The sequence below is a fragment of the Mobula birostris genome, chromosome 5 (assembly GCF_030028105.1).
Source record: "Mobula birostris isolate sMobBir1 chromosome 5, sMobBir1.hap1, whole genome shotgun sequence".
NCBI classification, from domain to species: Eukaryota; Metazoa; Chordata; class Chondrichthyes; order Myliobatiformes; family Myliobatidae; genus Mobula; species Mobula birostris.
In genome coordinates this window covers 197195940-197220844 of record NC_092374.1, presented here as the reverse complement: position 1 = coordinate 197220844, position 24905 = coordinate 197195940, and the positions used below count along the sequence as shown (strand labels likewise).

The 24905-nt window shown below is 47.0% G+C and overlaps 1 protein-coding gene across 4 annotated transcripts in view; it reads left to right on the top strand.

Moving 5' to 3' along the window:
* vars1 (valyl-tRNA synthetase 1) overlaps positions 1-24905 on the top strand; it is an 82052-nt gene that overhangs the window by 8106 nt on the left and 49041 nt on the right. For all 4 annotated transcript variants that reach the window (XM_072259270.1, XM_072259273.1, XM_072259271.1 and 1 more), the window contains exons 3-10: positions 2798-2941; positions 7316-7460; positions 11304-11497; positions 11699-11783; positions 15190-15290; positions 18069-18193; positions 20634-20798; positions 21741-21822. In XM_072259270.1, the coding sequence (XP_072115371.1) occupies positions 2798-2941; positions 7316-7460; positions 11304-11497; positions 11699-11783; positions 15190-15290; positions 18069-18193; positions 20634-20798; positions 21741-21822 (1041 nt within the window). The remainder of the gene's footprint in view (positions 1-2797; positions 2942-7315; positions 7461-11303; positions 11498-11698; positions 11784-15189; positions 15291-18068; positions 18194-20633; positions 20799-21740; positions 21823-24905) is intronic.

Below are 24905 nucleotides of genomic sequence, written 5' to 3'. Positions count from 1 at the left end.
CAGAGGAGGTTCACAAGGATGATTTTGGGAATGAAAGGGATATCATACAATGTTTGATGGCTCTGGGTCTGTACTTGCTGGAATTTAGAAGGATGAGTGGGGAATTCATTGAAACCTTTTGAACGTTGAAAGGCTGAGACTGTAGATGAGGAAAGAATGTTTCTCATGGTGGAGGAGTCTGGGACAAGGGGGCTCAGGCTCAGGACAGGGGGTGTCCATTTCAAACAGAGATGCGGAGGAATTTCTTTAGCTAGAGGGTGGTGAATTTGTGGGATTTGTTACCACAGGAGGCTGTGGAGGCGAGGTCTTTCAGTATATTTAAGGCAGAGATTGATAGGTTCTTGTTTGGACTTGGCACCAAAGGTTACGGGGTGAAGGCCGGGGAATATGGTTGAGGAGGGAAGAAACGATCTGCTATGATTGAATGGTGGAGCAGACTCGATGGGCCAAGTGGCCTAAATCTGCTCCAAGGTCTTATGGTCTCAGTTGTCGAAGAAGTTTGCCCAACAATCAACCAGCTGATCTTCTTATCAAACAACACGATAGTGTACTTAGAGAATTTAAAGGTAAAGGGTAGTCACATCAGATATTGATCTGATTCAGTTTTTACCGTTTTCTGTTCTTTATAGTAATTTTTTTGATATTTAGAAACTTCATTATTTTTGACAGCATCTTCGCTTTACAGAATTTCGTTTACGTGTGCATATGACTTCTGAATGTCCTCTGGTCCAACTGTGATTCAGACATTTCAGTGGAGGCCGAACAATCTTGGGAGATGGGGACAGTGAAGAGAGATGGGAGGAATGACTGGGCTACTCCCCCAAGTGAGAGGGTTGTCAAGTGGCTCAAAATTATGCCATGTTCTTTTGGGGTTTGGAAGTAGGATGGATGAAGCATGTCAGATCGTGACGGGGCTGCGCTTGTGTCGTTGTGGTCCTGAGCCTGCTGCTGGGTGAGTCTCGGACAAAGGGCCATGGCTGTAAGTCTGCCAATTGTTCGGAAAAACCACCGTTTCCCTGCTCTCCTCTCACTTTGCCTTGAATTCCCCTTCATAATTTTAAGGTGATTGAAAGAAGATACCGGGTGGGTGTCAGAGTTAGTTTTTTTTATACGTAGTGTTTGGTGTGTGGAATGCGCTGCCAGGGGTGGGGATGGCAGATATATTAGGGTCACTTAACACTTAGGTAGGCACGTGCATGATGGAAAAATGGAGGGTTAGGTTGTTTGGTCTTAGAATAGGTTAAAGGGTCCAGTACTGTGCTGTACTTTTATAGACAATAGGTGCAGGAGTAGGCCATTCGGCCCTTCGAGCCAGCACCGCCATTCAGTGTGATCATGGCTGATCATCCACAATCAGTATCCAGTTCCTGCCTTATCCCCATAACCTTTGATTCTGCTATCTTTAAGAGCTCTATCCATCTCTTTCTTGAAAGCATCCAGAGACTTGGCCTCCACTGCATTTTGGGGCAGAGCATTCCACATATCCACCACTCTCTGGGTGAAAAAGATTTTCCTCAACTCTGTTCTAAATGGCCTACCCCTTATTCTTAAACTGTGGCCTCTGGTTCTGGACTCACTCATCAGTGGGAACATGCTTCCTGCCTCCAGCATGTCCAATCCCTTAATAATCTTATATGTTTCAATCAGATCCCCTTTCATCCTTCTAAATTCCAGTGTATACAAGCCCAGTCACTCCAATCGTTCAACATATGACAGTCCCGCCATCCCGGGAATTAACCCCGTGAACCTACGCTGCACTCCCTCAATAGCAAGAATGTCCTTCCTCAAATCTGTAGACCAAAACTGTACACAATACTCCACGTGTGGTCTCACCAGGGCCCTGTACAGCTGCAGAAGGACCACTTTGCTCCTATACTCAACTCCCCTTGTTATGAAGGCCAGCATGCCATTAGCTTTTTTCACTGCCTGCTGTACTTGCATGCTTGCTTTCAGTGACTGATGTACAATAACACCTAGATCTCGTTGTACTTCCCCTTTTCCTAACTTGACACCATTTTCTGTGTTTATCCCCTTTACCTGAAACAATGGAACCTGCCTCCATTCAGCAGTCACTGCATTCCAGATGGCAACCACTCCCTTGTGTAAATAATGTGTCTTAGAACTCCTGTGTTTTTTCACCCACCACTTTAAAGTTCAAAGTAAAATTTATCAGTGTACATGCATGTCACCACAGACAACCCTGAGATTCTTTTTTTGCAGGCATACTTAGCAAACCTATAGCATAGTAACTGTAAACAGGATCAATGAACAACAAACTGTGCCGAGCAAATATAAATAAGTAGCAATAAATAACGAGAGGTAAGGAGTCCTTAAATTGAGACCATCGGTCCTTGAACCAGGAGGCCAATCCTTCCCCTCTGGGAACATCCACTGAGTCTTTCCATCCCCTCCATCTACTCTGTCTTTCTAACTTATTAACTTATTCCGGCAGGGGAAGAGTGCATCTAATCAGAGTAGATGCCATTTACTGGCGGAACAATCCCCGCCCCCCCCAGTCACATTCGACCTCCTCTTATTTTCCTGGAAGCTGACACTTGATTTTCCCTTGCCCCCACTAGAAACCTGCCACCCGCATGTGAGGATTATCACTCAGTTAGAGTGAGAAGGTGCAAACTTCTCCAAGACTGCACCAGAGATCAGGATTGAAACTGGGTCCTTCGGTTGTGAGGCACAGGAGCTCACTGCTGCACTCCTGTGCCTCCCCTGAAATGTTTCATGTTTCTGATGCTGCCTTGGATGTTGAATAACCTCCCCCTCTCGTTACCTGTTATTGCAGGCCATCGAAAGAGCAAAGCTGGATTTGCAGAAGGCTCTGCGGTTCCTCGATGACCATCTCAAGCTGCGGACCTATCTGGTGGGGGAGGCGGTCAGCTTGGCGGACATTGCCATGAGCTGCGCTCTGCTGCTGCCCTACCAGCACGTAAGTAGCACGACTTCTGCAAGCAATTTCTAACTTGGTAGAAGAATCAAACAAGCTACAACTATCTTCCACACTGAGGCTTCCTTCAGTGGCCGTGACCTCTGTATTGTGGGAAGGAGTTTGCCTTTTCATTCTTGATTAGTTAAATAGGAAGATTTCTCTTCAGGAACTACTCCGGAAGTGATGTCCCGTGGTAGCTGGTACCTGTTTTATTACTGTCAAGTCCCGAGGTGCAGTGAGAAGCTTTGTTTGCATGTCTTGTAAGGAAGTTTAAGTTTGTACAAAAGGATCAAGGATCAACTTAATTCGTCTTATAACTTACATCTATTACTTCCCGGTGGCCCAATGTTTTAATTACGATTCCCATTCTGACGAGTCGGTCCATAGCCGCCTCTTGTGCCACAATGAGGCCACCCACTGGGTTGAGAAGCAACGCCTCATGTTCTGTCGGGGTAGCCTCCAACCTGATGGCATGAATATTGATTTCTTCTTCATGTTAAAAAAAAAATTCCCTCCCTCTTCCCTCTTCTACTCCCTACTCTGGCCTCTTACCTCTTCTCACCTGCCTATCTCCTTAATGCCCCTCCTTCTTCCCTTTCTCCTATGGGCCACTTTCCGTTCAGATTCCCCCATCTTCAGTCCTTTATCTTTCCCACCCATTGGGCTTCACCCTATCACCTTCCAGCTAGCCTCCTTTCCCTCCCCTCACCTTCTCATTCTGGCGTCTGCCCCCTTCCTTTTCGGTCCTGAAGAAGGACCTGGGTCTCAATTTGTCTCAAATTCATTTCCATAGACGCTGCCCGACCTGCTGAGTTCCTCCAGCGTTTTGTGTGTCCTGTTTAGGGATTTGCTGTGATGTGCTGGCATGACATGCACCAGTAAACGACAGATGGAAAAGTGTTAAAAGAATGTGCAGTGTAACATTTAGTTGCAGGGAGCGCAGTGTAGGTAAAGATCAGCTTTCTTTGTCACATATGCATTGAAACACCGTTTGTGTGAAATCAAACCAGTGAGCATTGCTCTGGGGGCAGCATGCAAGTATCACCGCACTTCTGCCCGCATCTCAGGGACCCTAACTCTGCACCTTCAGGAACGTGCGAGGAAACCCAGGCCGTCACGGGGCGAACAAACAGACTCCTTACAGGCCGAGGCGGGAATCGAATCACGATCGGTGAAAGGTGGTGCAGTACAGCAGGCGTGCTGACCGCCATGTTACTGCGCCAGCTACACTGGACCCGATTAAGGTGCAAAGGCCACGATGAGGTTGATTGAAAAATCATGAGTTCATCCTTATCATACAGGAGGTCTGTTCAAAACTCTTGTGCAGAATATCTCACATTTGGAGCTTAGTGTGCACAGTTTGCTATTGGGGTATAATTGGTCCCAAAATATCCCTTTATTTCGATACGACTGTAATAACCTGAGGGCACAGCCTTGGGATATCCCTTTACAACAGAGATAAAGAGGAATTTCTTTAGCCAGAGGGTAGTGAATTTGTGGAATCCATTGCCACAGACGGCTGTGGATTCTTGGTGGGGTCTTGATTAGTCAGGGCATCAGAGATTACGGGGAGAAGGCAGAAGAATGTGGGTGAGAGGAACAACAGGCCATGGTGGAATGGTGCGGGCTTCATGGGCCGAGTGTTCCATTTCTGCTCCCATATCTTATTGTCTAACCTGAGATGCGAGAACTGGAGGTGTTGGAATCTGGGGCAATAGACTGGTAGAGGAACGCAGCGGGCCGAGCAATATCTGTTGGGGGTGGGGGAAGTGGGGCCTGGGTGGTTGCTGGAGGAAGGAAAGGATGGCATTTTGGCTTGTAAAGCCAACACCTTGATTCATGCAGAGCAGCTGGGCATACTTTCTACCGTGGTAGAGGACTGTTTCCTCACAGCACCAGAGACCGGAGTTTGATCCCGGCCTTCAGCGTTGTCTGTGTGGAATTTGGCTGCCTGATGTAGGTGGGTGGTAACAGAATCAAGAGCAGAGCTTTTTGGGCCTCAGAGTATTGGTTTCAAGGAAACAAGTGGGGTCTCCTATTTTATATGAAGGCATGAGAATACTTAAAGGTAAGATGTGCTGTCTTTATGCTGGCTCACCAGCATAAAAGCTGAAAGCATGTCTAAATGATCAGCTGCTTGTCAGCACGCATTAGCTATGAATGACGGAGATGAGGAGGAATTTCCGTAGCCAGGAGGGGGTGAACTTGTGGGATTCGTTGCCACAGATGGCCTTTGAGGCCAAGACATTGGGCGTATTTAAAGTGGAGATTGATTGGTTCATGATTAGTAAGGGTGTCAAAGGTTACGGGGTGAAGGCAGGAGAATGGGGTTGGGAGGGATGATAAATCAGCCCTGATGATAAAGCAGTGAAAATTCAGTGGGCCAAGCTGCCTAGTTCTGTTCCTATGTCTTATGGTCTTATTTGGAAAGCAAGTGCTGCATCAAATTAAATGTCGTGGGCTTGTCCTGATAATCTTATACAACAGAAGTCATCTGTACAAGTAAATGTATGCACAGGTGCAGTGAAAAACTTACTTGCAGCAACATCACAGGCGCTCAGAGGCCCAACATTCACAAGAAAAGCACAAATTAAACATGTTACACAAAATTACAGAAGCCATGCTGTCTTCTTGCTATTACCATTGTGTAGAAGGTCGAGGAGCCACACCACCAGGTTCAGAAATAGTTAGTTACCTTCAACCATCAGACTTGTGAATCAGTGTGGGTAACTTCACTCACCTCAACTTTGAATTGATTCTACAACCTGCAGATTCGTTTTCAGGATCTCTGTACAGCTCCTTCTCTCAGTATTATTTTTTATTTGTGCAATTTGTCTACTTTGGCTCTTTGGTTGTCAGTCTTTTGTTTTTCATAATTTCTATTGTATTTCTTTATTTTTCTATGAATGAATCTCAAAGTGGTGTATAGTAACATATTTATACTTTCATAATAAATGTTTACATTGCTGTGAATAATTTGGCTTCTGTCCTGCTGTTACGAGACTCTTGAATGGTGCTCTTGTTAAATAGCAATGACCTCTTTGCCTACCTGTTGTTGCTGTTGTACTGTCCTTGCTGATTTCACACACAATGCTGCAGGAACTCAGCAGATCAAGCAACATCTGTGGAGGGAAATAAGAGAGTCAAAGTTTTGGACCAAGAGGCTTCATCAGGGTCCCTGCCTGAAACGTTGACCGTTTACTTCCCCTCCACAGATGCTGCTCGACTTGCTGAGTTCCTACAGCATTTTGTGCGTGCGTTGCTTAAGATTTCCGGCATCTGCAGAATCTCTTGTGACCTTATTGGTATGCCTGCGTGGCATTTTCCCTGTTCTGCATTCTGTTAGTGCTTTTCCTGTTGTACCAGCTGGATGTACTTCTCTTGTTGGAATAATCTGTATGTTTGGTATGCAAAGCAAAGCTTGTCACTGTATCTTGTACAGATTATAATACTAGGCCCATTACCAATACCTTACCATTAGTACGAAGGCTGTGCTCTTGGAATGTTTGCAGCAACGCTATGCAGAGCATGTACTTAATTTGTTGTGTTGTGTTGATTATTGCAGCGGTCCCTGAGCACCAGGCTGCAGAGCATGTGCTACCGTGCCATGAGGAAACGATATGAGTCAGCTGCACCTTTCCTCATTCCCTGTCACGCACTGTTGAACTTGAGCGTAGGATTGCCAACCGTCCCGTATTTACCGGGACATCCCGTATATTGGGCTAAATTGGTTTGTCCCATGCCGGACCGCCCTTGTCCTATATTTCCCCCACTAAGGTAGTGCGTTCCTATGAAACCTTTCGTGCCGAAATGGCGTAAAGTGCAGAAGCAATTACCATTAATTCATATGGGAAAATTTTTTTGAATGTTCCCAGACCCAAAAAATAATCTAACAAATCATACGAAATAACACATAAAACCGAAAATAAATAACACTAACATATAGTAAAAGCAGGAATGATATAAATACACAGCCCGTATAAAGTAGAAATAATGTATGTACGGTATAGTCGGGAAGATGAAGGCAAACCTGATTTGTGGGGGAGAAAAAATTCAGCACATACGCGCATGCGCACATCACGTGCACACAGGTGCCCGTGCAAGGCTTCATGGTCATGGTAGTTTTTGCTTGGGGTAAAGTGTCCCGGGATTTGACTGCTACTTTTTTCCCTTATTTGGGAGTGAGAAAGTTGCCAACCATAACTGTAAAAGACACGTTGAGGTGAATTTAACTCTACTTGAGCACCCCCCGGTCGGCCAGTCCACAAGAATATTGTCAATATTAAACCGGTCCGCGGTGCAAAAAGGGTTGGGGACCCCTGGATTATTCTGTTGTCACTTAGTGTTCATGCTGTCGTGTGTTTTCCCCCACAGGTCTTTGAGCCTGGTTTCAGGAAACCTTATGTGAATGTGAATCGCTGGTTCCTGACCTGTGTCAACCAGCCCGAGTTCAAGAGAGCCTTGGCTGAAGTTAAGCTGTGTGAGAAGATTGCATCCGTGACCAGAGAGAAATGTGCAGGTGAGAACTTTGCGGGGAGTGGGTGACGGATGGAGTAGTATTCAATAGGTGGTAGTGTCCACCAGAAAGAGGAGGATTGTGACTGCTCCAGAGAAACCAGTTTGGGAGCAGAAGCAATAGAAGCAGATGAATGCCATTCACTCCATGAAGTCTGCTCTGCCTGATTTATTACCCCTCTCAACCCCATTCTCCTACCTTCTCCCTGTAACTTTTGATGCCCTTACCAATTAAAGGCAGCAATTAAGCAATCCTTTTATATTCTAGTCCTCTGGAAATGAATGCTAACATTACATTTGGCCTTTGTTACCACTGACACAAACAGCAAGCCAACCTTCAGGGATTCCTGCGCGAGGTCTCCCAAGCCCCTTTGCATCTCCAATTTCTGAATAAACTGGCTGTTTAGAAAATTCTCTACACCTTCATTCTTCCTACTAAAGTGCATGACCTTGCTGACTCTATATTCCATCTGCCAGTTCTTTGTCCGTTCTCCTAATGTGTCTAAGTCCTTCTGCAGACTCTGTGGTTTCTGAACACTCCCTGTCCCTCCACCTATCTTTGTATCATCAAATCCATGCTGACCATTAGCACCCCCATTTACACTAATCCCACCTTTTATTCTCACCACCTCATTAATTCCATCATATTAGTATTTATTTAATATTGATGCATATATGAAGATACAGTGAGAAGCTTGTCTTGCATTCTGTTCATACAGAATAAACCATTACACTATGCATTGAGGTAGAATAAATAAGAAAATAATAATGCAGAATAAAGCACAGATGGAAAGTGTGCATGGAGCTGGTCGGATTCGAACCCAGGACCCGTTGCTATGAAGTCCGGATGCGAATACCACGGCACCACTGGCACAGACCGTTGGAAGATGGGAGCAGACAAAATGTCTGGGGTGGGTGGAGTGTTTGATTATGCTGGTTGTTTTGCTGAGGCAGTGAGAAGTTTAGACAGAGTCCCTAGAGGGGAGGCTGGTTCCTGTGATGTGTTGAGCTGTGTCCACAGCTCTCTGCAGTTTCTCGTGGTCACGGGCCGAGCAGTTACCGTGCCAAGCTGTGATGTATCCAGACAGAATGCTTTCAATGGTGCATCGATAACAATTGGCATGAGCCAATGGGGATGTACCGAGTTTCTATCACTCACCTATACACGAGGGAAAATTTGCATCAGGCAATTAACCCACCAACTTGCACTTCTTTGGGATGTTGGAGGGAGTGTGTGAACTCCACACACAGACATGCACCAGATGTTGGGATTGAGCCTGAATCTCCGGCACTCTGTGCACCACTGAAGGAAAAACTCAGAAAGCCACTCTTCGGGAGAAGGAGAGCGGATATTCAGTGGTCACTCCCTGTTAAAATGCTAAGACTGCAAAAATCCCAAAAGCGAGGCGATGAGTTTCATTGGGTGGCGAGTTTCAAAGGTGTTGAGAGAGTTGGGTAAGTAGACCAGGACAGAATGGGCTGAAGGGATCAAATGGCCTCTTTCTCCTTTTCGTTCTTGATGGTAGTGTCTAGCATGGGGGGGGGGGGCAAATGTTTTTGAGAACGTGACCAAGTTGGTGATAATCTTCTAAAAAAAAAAATTCTCCCACATTCCATGGCAGTTTTGATCAGAGATTATCGTTGATGAATGAATTAGTTAAAATAATTGGACCATTAGACCAGAAGATATAGGAGCAGAATTAGGCTATTTGCCCCATTGAGTGTCAGCCCTGCCATTTCATCATGGCTGATCCATTCTTCCTCTCAGACCCCAATCTCCTGCCTCTTCCTGTATCCCTTCATGCCCTGACCAATCAAGAATTTATCAACTTCTACCTTAAATATACATAAAGACTTGGCCTCCACTTTTGCCTGTGGCAATGAATTCCACAGATTCACCACTTGCTGGCCAAAGAAATTCTTCTTCATCTCCATTCTAAAAGGACATCCCTCTATTCTGAGGCTGTGTCCTCACCATGGAAACAACCTCTCCACGTCCACTCTATCAAGGCCTTTTACCATTCGATAGGTTTCAATGAGGTCAACCCTCGTTCTTCTGAATTCCAGTGAATTCATGTATATAACACAAGAAATGTCAGCATGCTTTTACTACTGCCCTATGGATTTCATTTGCTGATGGTGGTGCGTTCAGATAATGTTATGAAAAAATAAATATTTGTGGTGGTGCTAAATTACATACATTACTTACTGTTATTGTCACTGAATGTCCAGTGTTTACTCACAACTGGCAGAAGAAAAAATGAGCAGAGAGAAAACGAATGCCAACTGGCCCAGCTGTTTACTGTCTATGTCAGCAGTCCCCAACCACCGGGCCGTGGACTGGTACCGGGCCGCAAAGCATGTGCTACTGGACCGCGAGGAGATGATACGAATTGGCGATATGAGTCAGCTGCACCTTTCCTCATTCCCGGTCACGCCCACTGTTGAGCTTGAACGCACGCGAGGTCATTACCCGCGCGTCATCCACGTCAGCGCGGGAAGGAGATCAACTCCTCGAGCTTGCAAATGACAGCGGGCTGAAAAGTATGTTTGACATAACATCTCTGCTGGCATTCTGGATCAAAGTCAAGGCTAAATATCCTGAGATAGCTACGAAAGCACTGAAAACGTTGCTTCCATTTCCAACATTTTTCTGCGAAGCAGAGTTTTCTGCAGTGAATGCAACGAAAACTAAATTGCGGAATAGAACCTCCTTCAAGTATCGCTGTCTCCCATCACCGTGTTGTTGCAGGGAAACAAGCCCAGGGCTCCCACTGATTCAGCGATATTGGTGTGTTGCAATGATTTTATATGTTCATATGGAGAAAATATGCGCTGTGTGTTTAATATCCAAACGTTACTTAAAATGTTATGATGCTATTGACTTACTTATATAACCATATAACAATTACAGCACGGAAACAGGCCATCTCTGCCCTTCTAGTCCGTGCCGAACGCTACTCTCACCTAGTCCCACCGACCTGCACTCAGCCCATAACCCTCCATTCCTTTCCTGTCCATATGCCCATCGAATTTTTCTTTAAATGATAATATCGAACCTGCTTCTGCCACTTCTACTGGAAGTTTGTTCAACACTTACTTCAAGCTCCCCTGATAATTGACTTATCACTATATTCATGCGAGGAAAATATGCGCTGTGTGTTTAATATTAAATTTGTTAGATAAACCCTTTTAGAAACGAAATTGAGTGTATTAGCCACTTACCACCTATATTCCGGTCGTGATTAACACCAACCCCCCCGCCCCAAACAGAATCGCCAAAAATGATTTGTAGGGGGGAGAAAATCGCAGGTACGCGCATGCGCAGGTCACGCATACGCACTGCTGCCCGCGCAAGGCTTCATGGTCATTGTAGTCTTTCTCAGGGTAAACACAACGTATTTGACTGCTACTCTTGTCCGTTGGCAACCCTACCCGCCCCGCCCCCCCCCCCTGGTCGGCCGGTCTGCAAGAATATTGTCAATATTAAACCAGTCCACAGTGCAAAAAAGGTTGGGGACCCCTGGTCTATGTACTAGGTCTGCAAGATGTCTGACCTTGTCATCCAACATCACATGTTCTCACAACCATCTTCTGGTGCCAAGCCAATGTGAGATGCTTCCCGTGAAAACAGCTCACTGCTCTCGGGTTGTAAAAAATCATTTGCTGCTTTGTTTTGCAGTAAAGATAATCATTATGTCTCTTTTTATTGTGGGTGGGGTTTAAAAAATCAAGGGGCAGCACTCCATACCATATGACCACAACATTTTTTGCGTGTGCCACCTCAGGCATGCATGCCATATGTTTGCCACCCCTGGTTTAAGGGCGTCTTCACTCTGTGCCACAGGTCAGGAACGGTCAGCTGGTACGGAGCAGAGCACGGGGGTCCCAGAGCCGGCTACGCCAACAGAGCAGGCAGAAGGGAAGCCGGTGCAGAAGACGGCTGCGCAGCTGAAGAAGGAGGAGCTGAAGCGGGAGAAGATGGAGAGGTTCTTGCAGAAGCAGGAGAAGTTGAAGGAGCAGCAGCTGAGGCAGCCCGAGGTGGGGAGGTAGTGGGTGCAAGGGGTTGGGTCAGGTCGTTGGATTGGAGTGGAGGAGGGTGGGTAAATTGGTGCTGGTCAGGCAACACTTGTATAGCGGGAATAAGTTAACGGTTCAGGTCACAGACTCTTTTTGATGGAATCTTCTCCCCAGCTTATAAATCCCATGCTGACTTTTATTTTCATTTATGTATTTTCCCAGAAAAAGGCCAAGGGAGACAAGAAGGAAAAGAAGGATCTTGGAGTAACCACATATGACATTGCAACTCCTGCAGGAGAGAAGAAAGGTGAGGGTGGGGGTTCCCAGTGACCTGAGTTCAATTTGTTTGTATCCTTACCTTGTCTTTGTGTATCCCAAATGACTCTGGTCCCCTGCTGTGCAGAGGGGCTGCCATGCTCTTCCAAGACTGTTCTCACCTGGGTTGACAGTGGACTATCATTGCCTGCACGCTGTCTTAACCTTTGCCTTGTCACGACATCCATAGCAACAGCTCTGCCTGCTGTGTCACTGGGGCCGTTGTTATTCCACGGTTGCTGTTCGTTCAGAAGGGGAGACAGTGGTGGTGTGAACACAGGCGCATGCACAGACAGACACACGGACAGGTGTGCGTGCAGACACCCAGGCACCTACACAGACATGCATGGAGAGACGCTCAGACAGCGCAATCCCCTTTCAGACTTTCACACAGCCTCGAGAGCACCTCTGCTTTACCAAAGGTGCTCAGTAGTTCCTGCAGCATCGGTGGAGTGAGAATTGGTTCAGGACCATCAGGCATAGAGCAGAATTAGGCCATTGAGTCTGCTGCACCATATGAACAGGGCTGATGTGTTTTCCCTCTCCGGGGGAGGTTCACGACAACGATTCTGGGAGTGAAAGTGTTAATGTATTACTGGTACTGGAGATATAAGACTGAGGGGATCTCAGTGAAGCTTAGCAAATATCGAGTGGATATGGAGAGGATGTTTCTTATGCTGGGAAGTGGGGGTGGTGGCGTCTAGGAGCAGAGGGCACAGCGTCAGAGTAAACTTCCTTTAGAACAGAGCTGAGGAGGAATTTAATTAGCCAGAGGGTAGTGAATTTGTAAAATTTATTGCCTCAGAATGCTGTGGAGGCCAAGACATTGGATATGCATACAGTGCCTATGAAAAGTATTCACCCCTCCTTGGAAGTTTTCATGTTTTATTGTTTTACAACATTGAATCACAGTGGATTTAATTTGGCTTTTTTGAGGCTGATCATCAGAAAAAAGACTCTTTCGTGTCAAAGTGGAAACAGATCTCTACATAGTGATCTAAATTAATTACAAATATAAAACACAAAATAATTTGTTGCATAAGTGTTCACCTCCCTGAAGTCAATATTTAGTAGATGCACCTTTTGGCAGCAATTACAGCCTTGAGTGTGTGGATAGGTCTCTATCGGCTTACCACATCTGGACACTGCAATTTAGATTATGAGAACACGCAGTCCTCTTTTATTGTCATTTAATAATGCATGCATTAAGAAATGATACAATATTCCTCCGGTGTGATATCACAGAAACACAGGACAGACCCAGACTGAAAAACTAATAAAAACCACAAAATGATAACATATAGTTACAACAGTGTAACAATACCATAACTTGATGAAGAACAGGCCATGGCACAGTAAAAAAAGTTCAAAGTCTCTCGAATGTCGCACATCTCACGCAGATGGGAGAAGGAAGAAAACTTTCCTTGCCATGCCCGACCACAGTCTGACTCTGATTCATCCGAAAACTTTGAGCCTCCGATCAGCCCTCCAACACTGAGCACCATCTCTTTCTGAATGCTTCGACCTCGGTCTTGGTCACCAGCAGCAGGCAAAGCCGGGGATTTTGGGGCCTTCCCTCTGGAAGATTCTCAATCGCACGGTAACAGCGGCAGCGAACTGGCATTTCAGAGATTTCTCCAGAGGTTTCACGTCTGTCTCCATCAAATCAGAATTGTCCACAGCCCCTATTTAACAGATACGATATAATTTCACTGGAGAGCTGCGTCGCACTGCCGTCTTCTCCTCCTGCCTCCTATTTTTTCCCCATTCTTCCTTAGAAAACTGCTCAAGCTCTTTCAGATTGCATGGACATCGTGAATAAGTAGCCCTTATCAAGTTCAGCCACAAATCTTCAATTGGATTGAGATCTGGACTCTGACTTGGCTACCCCAGGACATTAACTTTGTTGTTTATAAGACATTCCTATGTAGCCTTGGTTTTATGCTTGGGGTCATTGTCTCACTGGAAAGCAATTCTTCTCCCAAGTCGCAGTTGTCTTGAAGACTACATTAGGTTTTTGTCCAGGATTTCCCTGTATTTTGCTGCATTCATTTTACCCCCTACCCCACAGCATGATGCAGCCATCACCATGTTTCTCGATAGAGATGGTGTGTTTTTGATCATGTGCGGTGTTTGGCTAATGCCAAACAGTGTTTAGTCCGATGGCCAAAACCCTCAATTTTGGTTTCATCAGACCATAGAACCTTCTTCCAGCTGACTTCAGAGTCTCCCACATGCCTTCTGGCAAATTCTAGCTGAGATTTCATGTGAGTTTTTTCCCCACAGTGGCTTTCTCTTCGCTACTCTCAGATAAAGCTGCAACTGGTGAAGCACCCGGGCAACAGTTGTTGTATGTGCAGTCTCTCCCATCTCAGCCACTGAAGCTTGTAACTCCTCCAGAGATGTCATAGGTCTCTTGGTGACCTCCCTCACTAGTCCCCTTCTTGCACGGTCACTCAGTTTTTGAGGACGGCCTGCTCTAGCAAATTTACAGCTGTGCCTTATTCTTTCCATTTCTTGATTATTGACTTAACTGTGCTTCAAGGAATATTCGGTGACTTGGAAATTTTCTTGTATCCAGCTCCTGACTTGTGCTTTCAATAACCTTTTTGCAGAGTTGATTGGAGTGTTCTTTTGTTTTCATGGTGCAGTTTTCACCAGGATACTGACTCACCAGCAGTCAGACCTTCCAGATACAGGTGTATTTTCACTACTATCAATTGTATCACCTTGGCTGCACACGGATCTCCAAAAACAGATCTCCATGTAACTAATTATGTGATTTGTAAAAGCAATTGGCTGCAGCAGCGATGATCTGGTGTATCATATCACTGCAATCAATTATTTTGTGTTTTATATTTGTAATTAATTTAGATCACTTTGTAGGTATGTTTTTACTTTGACATGGAAAAGTCTTTTTCTGTTGATCAGTGTCAAAAAAGCCACTGTGATTCAATGTTGTAAAACAATAAAACATGAAAACTTCCAAGGGGATTGAATACTACTTACAGGCACCGTATAAGGCAGAGGTTGATAGGTTCTGGTTATAAGGGTGGCAACGATTATTGGGAAAAGCAGAAAATGGAGTTAAGAGGGATAATGAACCAGTCATGATGGGATAGCGCAGCCATTTTGACGGGCTGGCTGGCCAGTTTCTGCTCCTGTGTCTTAAGGTCCCGCAACCTTATTTTCCTGCCTTGATCCCGTCATCTTTGACACCCTTAGTAAACAGGACCCTTTCAACGTCCACAATGAGTTTTTGCAATATTTGTTCAGCTTTGTTTTTTCGCAGTCTTGCTGAGTGTTTCTGACTGATCATCAGTGCTTGTAGTATCGCTGGCTTAGGAAGCTGGAGCGTGCGATACTTAACCTAACGAGCTTCTCTGTCTGGGCCACAGATGTGACCTGCCCAATGCCAGATTCCTATAGCCCGCAGTATGTCGAAGCAGCCTGGTACTCCTGGTGGGAGAAGCAAGGATTCTTCAAACCTGAGTATGGGGTAAGTTTGGGTGGGTAGTGGTCAGTATCGTCACTGTAGGCCACACAGCGTAGAAGTTGTATTGCCATATCTGTATTGGGCTCTGAACTGAGGTACAGCAGCAGAAACAGTGAATTTTGCGCTTTGATCTGGGCTTCCGATCGGATGTCGGGCTTTGATTTTCAGTATCAACACAGGACTCTTCCCCTAATCTCCCCATCAGCGCTAGCCACATCCCACTGGGTGACTCCCCACCCCACCACCCATCCACGATCTTCGCATCTGTCAACCTCCACCATGACTCATCTTCCTCTCTCATCAGATTCAGCCCTCTGCCACTCTCATCCGTCAGCTCCCAGCTTCTGCTGTCATTCCCACTCTCTTGAATCCCCAACTGCCTGTCGTTAAAACCCCTTCTCACCACCCCTGCTGTCACCTAGATCCACCTATTGCTTGCCAACTGCTGCACCCCTTCTGCCTCCCAAGTAGGGGGATGAACATGCAGAGGATGGAGGGAAGTTGGCCTTGAATCAGCAGATGGGTCAAGTTGAGTTTGCCAGTTAATTAGCCTGTTATAACTTCGTGGACTGAAGTTCAGGAAACCTGTTCAAAAATTATTAACCTTTTTAAAAGGACAGTTGAAAAGTAACATCATTTTTAAATAGTATTATTATTGTAATGGTTTACTTTGCAAGTACTGATCTGTGCACCAGTTCCTGTGAGGAATTCAAAACGTTCCTACAGCCCTGTAGCTGATGTTGAGCCAGTGTGGGACGTTTCATGTGAAAAGATCTCACTGCTGTCGGGTTGTAAAAATTACCTGCTGCTTCACTCGACAGTAAGGATGCTCATTATGTATCTTTTCATTATGGGTAGGGGTTAAGGAGTCGGGGGGGGTGGTGTTGTATTACATGCCGTGTGCCAACAAATGTTTTTTGCTTGTGCCATCTTGGGCATACATGCCATGGGTTTGCCCCCCCTCCCAGTATGCCCCCTAATCGAGGTAGTATCCTGGCAAACCTGTTCTGCGTCCTCTCAAAGGTCTATGCACTGCTCATTCAGCCTATTCATAACTGTGCTTTCTCATTGATTGTCTGCCCTGCCCTCAGCACAACCATTGCAAAGTTCCCGTCTCATCTTCCCCCCACTCCCCCTCAGATGGTGCAGTCTAGATCTTAACATTGCAGGAGTTTTCATTGCCTCTGTTTCGAAGGTTTATTTTTATTGAACAATACATTTGATAATTTAGTGTTATGGAGGAAAAGATGAGAAGTCCCGACCTGAAAAGTCGACTGTCATTTTCCTTCCGCAGATGCTGTTTGACCCACTGAGTTCCTCCAGCGTTTTGGTTGTTGTTCTGGTTGAGTCAAATGGCCCTGTTCAAATGATGAATTTTACTGATGTGACAACATTTCATAGAATACAACGCGGGGCCCTCTGTTAGTTGGGATCAAACATCCTAGCCAACTACCTGATACGAGCCAGGGCAGTACGATATGAGAGCAATCTATTGACCTGGTAGTAGGCTTCCCCTCTCCGTGCAGCTAATGAATCCAAAGGAATGGCAGAGACCGATACAGCATCGTAGGAGTTGCCTTTCAGCGTTGAACTCAACGTAAGACTACCTTGGGGACTCCAGCTGCGGATCTTTTCCTGGGGTTTACTTTCGAAAACTTCCTCATGAGTCAGTAAGGCTGCAAGGCAGTGGAGGTTTGAGATTGGGTTCCTTCTCCGAGATGAGCTGTCAACCACAGCTGATGAGACCCATCTGCCGGAACCGGCAGGTTTTACCATGTCAGTAACCTGCCTTTACCCTTTCTGCTGTCAGTAGAAACAATTCGGGCAGGTGGGGCCCATTGACGTTGGACCGCAGGAGAAAGAAAACTCTGATTTTAAACCTCCGCTGCCTTGTGGCCATGCCCACCCATGGGAAAGGCTTTAGGAGTAAACCCCGAGGAAGAAATTCGGAGCCAGGGTCCCTACGGCAGTTTGATGTTATTTACAACTTCACTCCGGCAACCTCTGCGATAACACTGGTGCTTGCCCTTCCCTTGGACTACATCGTTGACGTGGAGAGGGGGAATCTGCTGCGTGGGCAACCGCCGGTTCTTTGATCCCCTGGGGGCGACGGCTGCCTACGAGAAACATGCCTGCTGGGCTCAGCTAAGCCACACGTGAAGGCTAGGAGCTGGACTTGGTTGTCAGAGGCTATTTGAGACACATGCCATTGGAGCATTCCCTACTAGCTCCTTCAGCTACTGCAACCTTAAGGAAGCAAATACATTGATTAATTAATAGCCAAGGAACAGTAATCTGGAATGCTCCTGTTGGAGGAAAATCCAGTTTCCAAAGGTGTGTGTTTTTATGGAGTATACATTGGACTCTTGGAGGTGGAACAAAAAAAGACAATGCCTGGAAAGGATCAATAATGTTTCTTGGGGCTGTTTTATCATCTTCAGTGTGCAGTTTAAGGTTAAGGTGACGGTGAGCGCAACGCTCTTCGAGATTGGGGCGTTACGGATTTCGGAGTTCAATTCTGCCGCAGTCTGTAAGGAGTCTATGTGTTCTCCCTATGAACTTGGGTTTCCTCTTTGTGCTCAGGTTTACTCCCATGGTGGAACGACATACCGGTTGCTGGGTTCATTGGTCACTGTAGAGGTTAGGCTAGTGTTAAATAGGCGGGTTGCTGGCTGGTGTGGCTCGTTGAGCTGGAAGGGGCTGTTCTCTAAACAAATACTTGATGGAAATGGTTTTTGGGTTCAGAAGCTGTAAAGCATGTTTTCTTTTTGGTCCCTGCAGCGCAGTATCTGCGAACCCAACCCGAGGGGCCTGTTCATGATCTGCATTCCTCCGCCAAACGTGACCGGCTCCCTCCACCTGGGCCACGCCCTGACCAACGCCATCCAGGACTCGCTCACCCGCTGGTAATGTGAACAGAAGGACCTGGAGCAGGAGTCGGCCATCTGGCCTGTCGAGCTTGTTCCACCATTCAATAAGATCGTGGCTAATCTGGCTGTGGACTCGACTCCACCTGCCTGTCTCTTCTCCATAACCCTTATCCCCTGCTATGCAAAGGTCTATCTAACTGTGTCTTAAGCATATGTAGTGAGTCTTTACTGTTCCCCTGGGCAAATAATTCCTCAGATTTACTACTCTGTGGGAAAAGCAGTTCTTCCTCATCTCCATCTTAAATGTACTCCCCCGAATCTTGAGACGATGTGCCCTAGTTCTAGTTTCACCTACTGGTGTAAACAACTTCCTTGCTTTGATCTATCTATTTCATAATTTTATTTGCTTCTATAAGATCACTCTCGTTGTTATGAATTCCAGCAAGTGATGCAATCTCTCATAGGCTAACCCCCTCACCTCCGGAATCAACCTATCGAGCCTCTTGAACGCTTCCAAAACCAGTCAATCTTTCCTCAAGTAAGGAGACCGAAGCTACACGCAGCACTCCAGGTGCGGCCTCCCCAGTGCCCTGTGCAGTTGCAGCATAACCTCCCTGCACTTAAATTTAATCTCTCTAGCAATGCAGGCCAACGTTCCATTTGCCTCCTGAATAACCTGTTGTACCTGAAAATCAATTTTTTGTGATTCATACACAATCACTCCCAAGTCAATCTGCACAACAACACACTGCAATCTTTCACTATTTAAACAACAATCTGACCTTCTATCACAAACGAGAAAATCTGATGACACTGGAAATCCAAGCAACACAAACAAAATGCTGGAGGAACTCAGCAGGTCAGGCAGCATCTGTGGAAAAGAGTACAGTTGATATTTCAGGCCGAGACCCTTCAGCCGACTGGTCTTGGCACAAAACGTCGACCATACTCTTTTCCAGAGATGCTGCCTGGCCTGCTGATGTCCTCCATCATTTTGTGTGTGTTGCTTTGATCTTATCTGTTTTTCCTTCCAAACTGGATGACCTCACAATAACCAACATTGTACATCGTCTGCCAGGCCCTTGCCCTCTCACTTAACCTATCCATATCACTCTGCAGACTCTGCACGATTTGCTCTTCCACTCAATTTAGTACCATCAGCAAACTTAGATACACTACACCCAGTCCCGTCTTCCAGATTGTTAATGTGTATCATAATTGTTAATTTAATGCCCCACAGTGATCCGGTCTCACCTCTTCCCACACCGCGCCCCCCCCCCCCCCCCCCCCGGGCCTGCTGCTGCCGTCCAGCCAGGAAGTGCCTGGGATTGCTCTGTTTTTCCGGGGAAGGAATTGGGCCAGTTGATGGGCGTGTGATGGGCTGGCATTGGAGCCCAGTCACTTTGAGTTCAACTCCAGACTGACTGATGGTTAAAGACCCGTCTGGGGTCAATAATGGGTCTTGCTCAAACCTGGATCTTCTGTAGTGAACTGAGGGCTGTGACGCTGTGGTATTCAACACTTCCAGCAGGTCTCTCTGACTCTCTTCTCCCTCTCTCCTTTAACACCCTCACCTTCCCTTGGAAGCTTATTCACTCTTTGTTCCCCTGGCTGGCACCACCTCCAGCTTGCCTTGCTTGGTCACTGTGGTCTCTGTCTCCTGAACACCACCTTTCCTACTCCACCTCCTCCCCCCACTTCTGTCTTTTACTTTCCCTGCTTTCCGCTGCCAACACCTATTCTCCCCTCTCTCTGCTCTCAGGGTCTGAAGACTGCCCTGATATTGGGCCCCTGCGATTGAAGTAAATCGCTTCCAACAACCGTAACTACCTTCCTTTATGTGACTGCAAGTGATGTTCGTTGTCTGTAGGACATTTAGCCGAAGTTGTACGCAAAATAACGGGGCCAGTAACTACAGGAACTATTTGTCAGCTTGCCTTGCAGTCAGTCTGGCAGTACGGAAACAGGCCCTTCAGCCCCAATGCTAACCCTCACACTGGGGGATGTTTACAGTGATCAATTGACCCCTCATCACTGGCACTGTAAATCGATTGTACGGGCTGTTCCGTCACAGTGCTTCCCCACTGCCTCGCTCGTCTTGGTGTACACGAGACCCAGGCACATTTTGGACGGGGGGGAGTGGGTGCGGAACACACGTGGTCACAGGAAGAGTGTGCAAACTTCACACATGGACAGTGTTGGGAAATCAGGATTGAATCCAGGTCTCTGGTGTAGTGAGGCAGCAACTCTACTTGCTGGGTCACCCTACCACCCAGCTGATGTCTTGACGGTCCCGAGCGAGTCAGCCGCTCGGGTGGAGAATTACCACCCTCTGGGCGAAAGATCAGTTTTGAGAGGTGTTGATTCATTTGCCTCGAGGCTGTGCCCAGAAGGAAGTGCCCCCCCCCCCTCGCCTGGTTGGTCTGCTGAAGGGTCTGGTACGCCAGGACATGACGGTGTTTCTGTCCCCGACCAGGCACCGGATGCGGGGAGAGACGACGCTGTGGAACCCGGGCTGTGACCACGCCGGCATCGCGACCCAGGTGGTGGTGGAGAAGCGGCTGTGGCGGGAGTCACGGAAGACTCGGCACGACCTGGGGCGCCAGCGGTTCGTGGAGGAGGTGTGGAAATGGAAGCACGAGTAAGTGCGGATCGATTCTCACTCCTGCTGCGTCTCTGGGTGTCGGACAGAAGTCTCCCTGCACCGGTCTAGAGATTTGACAGGTGCTGACTATCCAGAGCAACACACACAAAATGCCTGAGAATCTCAACAGGTCAGGCAGCGTCCATGGAGTGGAATAAATGTTTTGGGCTGAGACCTTTCATCAGGACTGGAAAGGAAGGGAGGGGGGACTAAAGCCGGAATAAGAAGGTGGGGAGAGGGTGAGGGTGATGGGTGAGACCAGGTGAGGGGGAAGCTGGGTGTCTGGTGGAGTGAAAATTTGGGAGGGAAGCTGTGAGGGCTGAGGAGGGAATCTGATAGGAGAGGAGAATGGGCCATGGAAGGAAGGGAAGGAGGAGGGATACCAGAGGGAGGTGATGGCAGCGGAGATGAAGAAAAGGGGTAAGAGGGGAGCCAGAATAGGAATGAGAGAGAGAGAAAGGGGAAGGGTGAAGAAATTACTGGAAGTTAGAGAAGTCGATGTTCATGCCATCAGGTTGGAGGCTACCCAGATGGAATATGAGGGGTTGCTCCTTCAAGCTGAGGGTGTATTGATGTCGTATAGGAGGCAATCAGTAACAGGGAAGAAAGCACAGACCTGCACAGTGAAAAACTTTGCTTTGCATGCCCTCCATACAGATCATTTCATCACATCAGTACCCTGAGGAAGTGCAAGTGAAAACAATAACAGAATGCAGAATAAAGTGTAACAGTTACAGAGAAAGTGCAGCGCAGACAGACAGCAAGGCACAAGGGTGGTGAAGAGGCCACCTGATTGTACCACAGCTCTGCTCTGTAATTTTATAACTGGGTTAGCTGGGGATGTCCCATGAGGAGGGACTCGCGCTGTTTGTATGGAGTGATGCCCGTCATACAGTGACTGACACTTTCTGTTCTCTCGCCTATCCCCTTTCCCTGCAGGAAGGGTGACCGCATTTACCACCAGTTGCGGAAGCTGGGATCGTCCATGGACTGGGACCGTGCCTGTTTCACCATGGACCCGGTAAGAATTGAGTGCCGGGGAAAGGTGGGCTGTTTGTGCCGAGGGGCACAGAGGCAGTGCCATTCCTTGCTTCCCAAAGCGGGAGAGACAGTGCCCTTGGCATAGAATTCAGCGAGCTGTGAACAGTGTTTCAACCTGTTTTTTTTAATTTCAAAATATACTTTAATCAAAAATAAATATATACAATAACCCATTCAATAACTTTTCATCCTTTACATACGTTTCCATTATAGTCAGTACATATCTGTATTTATAGCCACCCACGTGGCACTCCAGTGTGGAAAATTGACGGGTCTGCAGGTCCAGTGCTGCAATGTGCCCCAAGTACCAAAAAGATTTTATCTAGGACTAGGTATCTCCTATCAATTGTAATAGGATTATTATTATTGAATGGATAGAGAAGCAGTGAAAAGGTTTGCTTTGAATGCCATCATTTCCAACAGCCAGCGAAACCTATTCAAAGTGTGTGCCCAAATTGGTGATAATCTTCTCTGAGTATTGTATGGTAATATTGATCAAAGGTGATCAATGATTAATGAATTGGTAGCAATAGTTATGGACTTTTTTGAGGGGAAAAAAGGATGATTCCTGGTGTTTATTTACCGGTATTCATTGTTTTACGATTAAAAAAAGTATAACTCAGGCACTTTGATGTAAATGAAGCACTTTCTAAAACCTGTTCAAAAGTCGTTAACATTAACCTTTTAAAACGACAATTCAAAAGTAAACACGAGGAAATCTGCAGATGCTGGAATTTCAAGCAGCACACATAAAAGTTGCTGGTGAACGCAGCAGGCCAGGCAGCATCTCTAGGAAGAGGTACAGTCGACGTTTCAGGCCGAGACCCTTCATCAGGACTAACTGAAAGAAGAGCTAGTAAGAGATTTGAAAGTGGTGGGGGGCGGAGATCCGAAATGATAGGAGGTGACAGGAGGGGGAGGGATGGAGCTAAGAGCTGGACAGTTGATTGGCAAAAGGGATATGACATATGACAGGATCATGGGATGGGAGGCCCAGGGAGAAGGAAAGGGGGAGGGGGGAAGCCCAGAGGATGGGCAAGGGGTATAGTGAGAGGGACAGAGGGATATATATATAATAGATAAGTAACGGATGGGGTACGAGGGGGAGGAGGGGTATTAACGGAAGTTAGAAAGTAACCTCTGTTACATAATTTCCAAGTGGTTTTCTTATCGTAACTTATCCAAATACTGATGCACACATCACGTCTGGGAGGATTTCAGAACACGTCATCCAACATCAGGTGTTTTTGCAACTGTCCAGCTGACGCCAAGCAGGCGTGAGACGTTCCCTGTGAAAGCACCTCGCTGCCCTCAGGCTGCAGAAAGTCATTTGCTGCTTCACCTGTCAGTAAAGGTGATCATTGTGCATGTCTTTATTCGGGATGGCAGCACGGTAGCGTAGCAGTTAGTTGACCTGTTTACATTGCCAATGATGACGATCTGGGTTCAATCCTCACCACTCTCTGGAAGGAGTTCAGCCTGTGACTGCATGGGTTTCCTCTGGGTGCTCTGGTTTCCTCCCTCATTCCAAAGCTGGCCGGGGTTCCCAATCTGGGGTCCACGGACCCCTCGGTTAATGGTAGGGGCCCATGGCTTAAAAAAGCCTGGGAACCCTTGGTTTGGGGTTAGTGAACTGTGGGGGTGGGGGGCTATGTTGGTTCCAGAAGTGTGGTGACATTTCTGGGCAGCCCAGCCCAATCTTGGCTGACTTGATTTAAAGTGCCCATTTCACTGTATGATTCACTGTGACTAATAAAGCCAATATTTAATCTCTTTAAATAATATTGAGGGGGCGACACTCTGTGTCGCGAGTTATCAATACATTTTACGAGTGCCATCTTGGGCAGGTTTGCCACCCCTGACTTTGAAACGTCAGTATATTGTGGCATTGCAAGGGAAAAGCAAACACAGATGCAGAGAAAGTGTGGTGCAGGCAGGTAATAAGGGGCAAGGGCCAAGATGAGGTCACCTTTATTGTGCAGGAGGTCCATTTAACAGTCTGATAACAGTCAGACAGAAGCTATTCCTGGCCTGGTGGTCCGTGCTTTCAGGCTTCAGCATCTCTGCTGCAAAGTTAATCCTGTTGCCCAGCACTTGGTCCACATCTCTTGATGAGGCTTATTTGATCTGATATTTAGTTTTAAACATGTTGTTTGTGCCCATTGAGTCATGGAGGATTAAGTTATCTGACACAGGTTGCTGCGTGTGCTGTGGAAGATTTGACGACCTCTCCTCTCCAGCCTTCCTGGAGGGGCTTTGGACAACCCCACCCCCTTTGCTCCTGTCCCTACCCCAACTCATCTCAGTAGAAGGTCAGCTCCCCTACCCCAATTCCAGTGCTGGATCTCAGCCTTGTCTGGCGTTGAATCAATCAGATCTAAAGTCTGAATTATACAGCAGGGAGAAAGGAGGCGCTTTGACTCATTGAGTCCCTGCTGGACGACAAGTACCCATTCACACTGATTCCATTTATTCTCCCCATGCACACACCCCACCCATTCCCGTGCACCCACGTGCACCCCCCAATTCACAAACGCGCCCTCCTTCACATACATGATCTCTCCCCACATGCACACACCTCTCCCCACCCCCCGCCTCACACACTGGCACCACCACCACACCCCCCCCCCCAACGCACACCCCGAGCATTTACAGTGGCCGATTGACTGACCCTCCTGCAGGTCTCTGTGAGGTGGGAGGAAACCAGAGCACCTGGGGAAACCCACGCAGTAACAGTGAGAGCATACAAACTCTGGACAAACAGCGCCCCAGATTGGGACTGAAATTGGTGACAGACAGTGTCTGAGGTTGGGATGGAAACCAGTGATAGACAACGTCTGAGGTTGGGATGGAAACCGGTGATATACAGTGTCTGAGGTTGAGATGGAAACCGGTGAGACAGCATCTGAGGTTGGGATGGAAACCGGTGATAGACAGTGTCTGAGGTTGGGATGGAAACCGGTGAGACAGCGTCTGAGGTTGGGATGGAAACCAGTGATAGACAGTGTCTGAGGTTGGGATGGAAACCGGTGATAGACAGTGTCTGAGGTTGGGATGGAAACC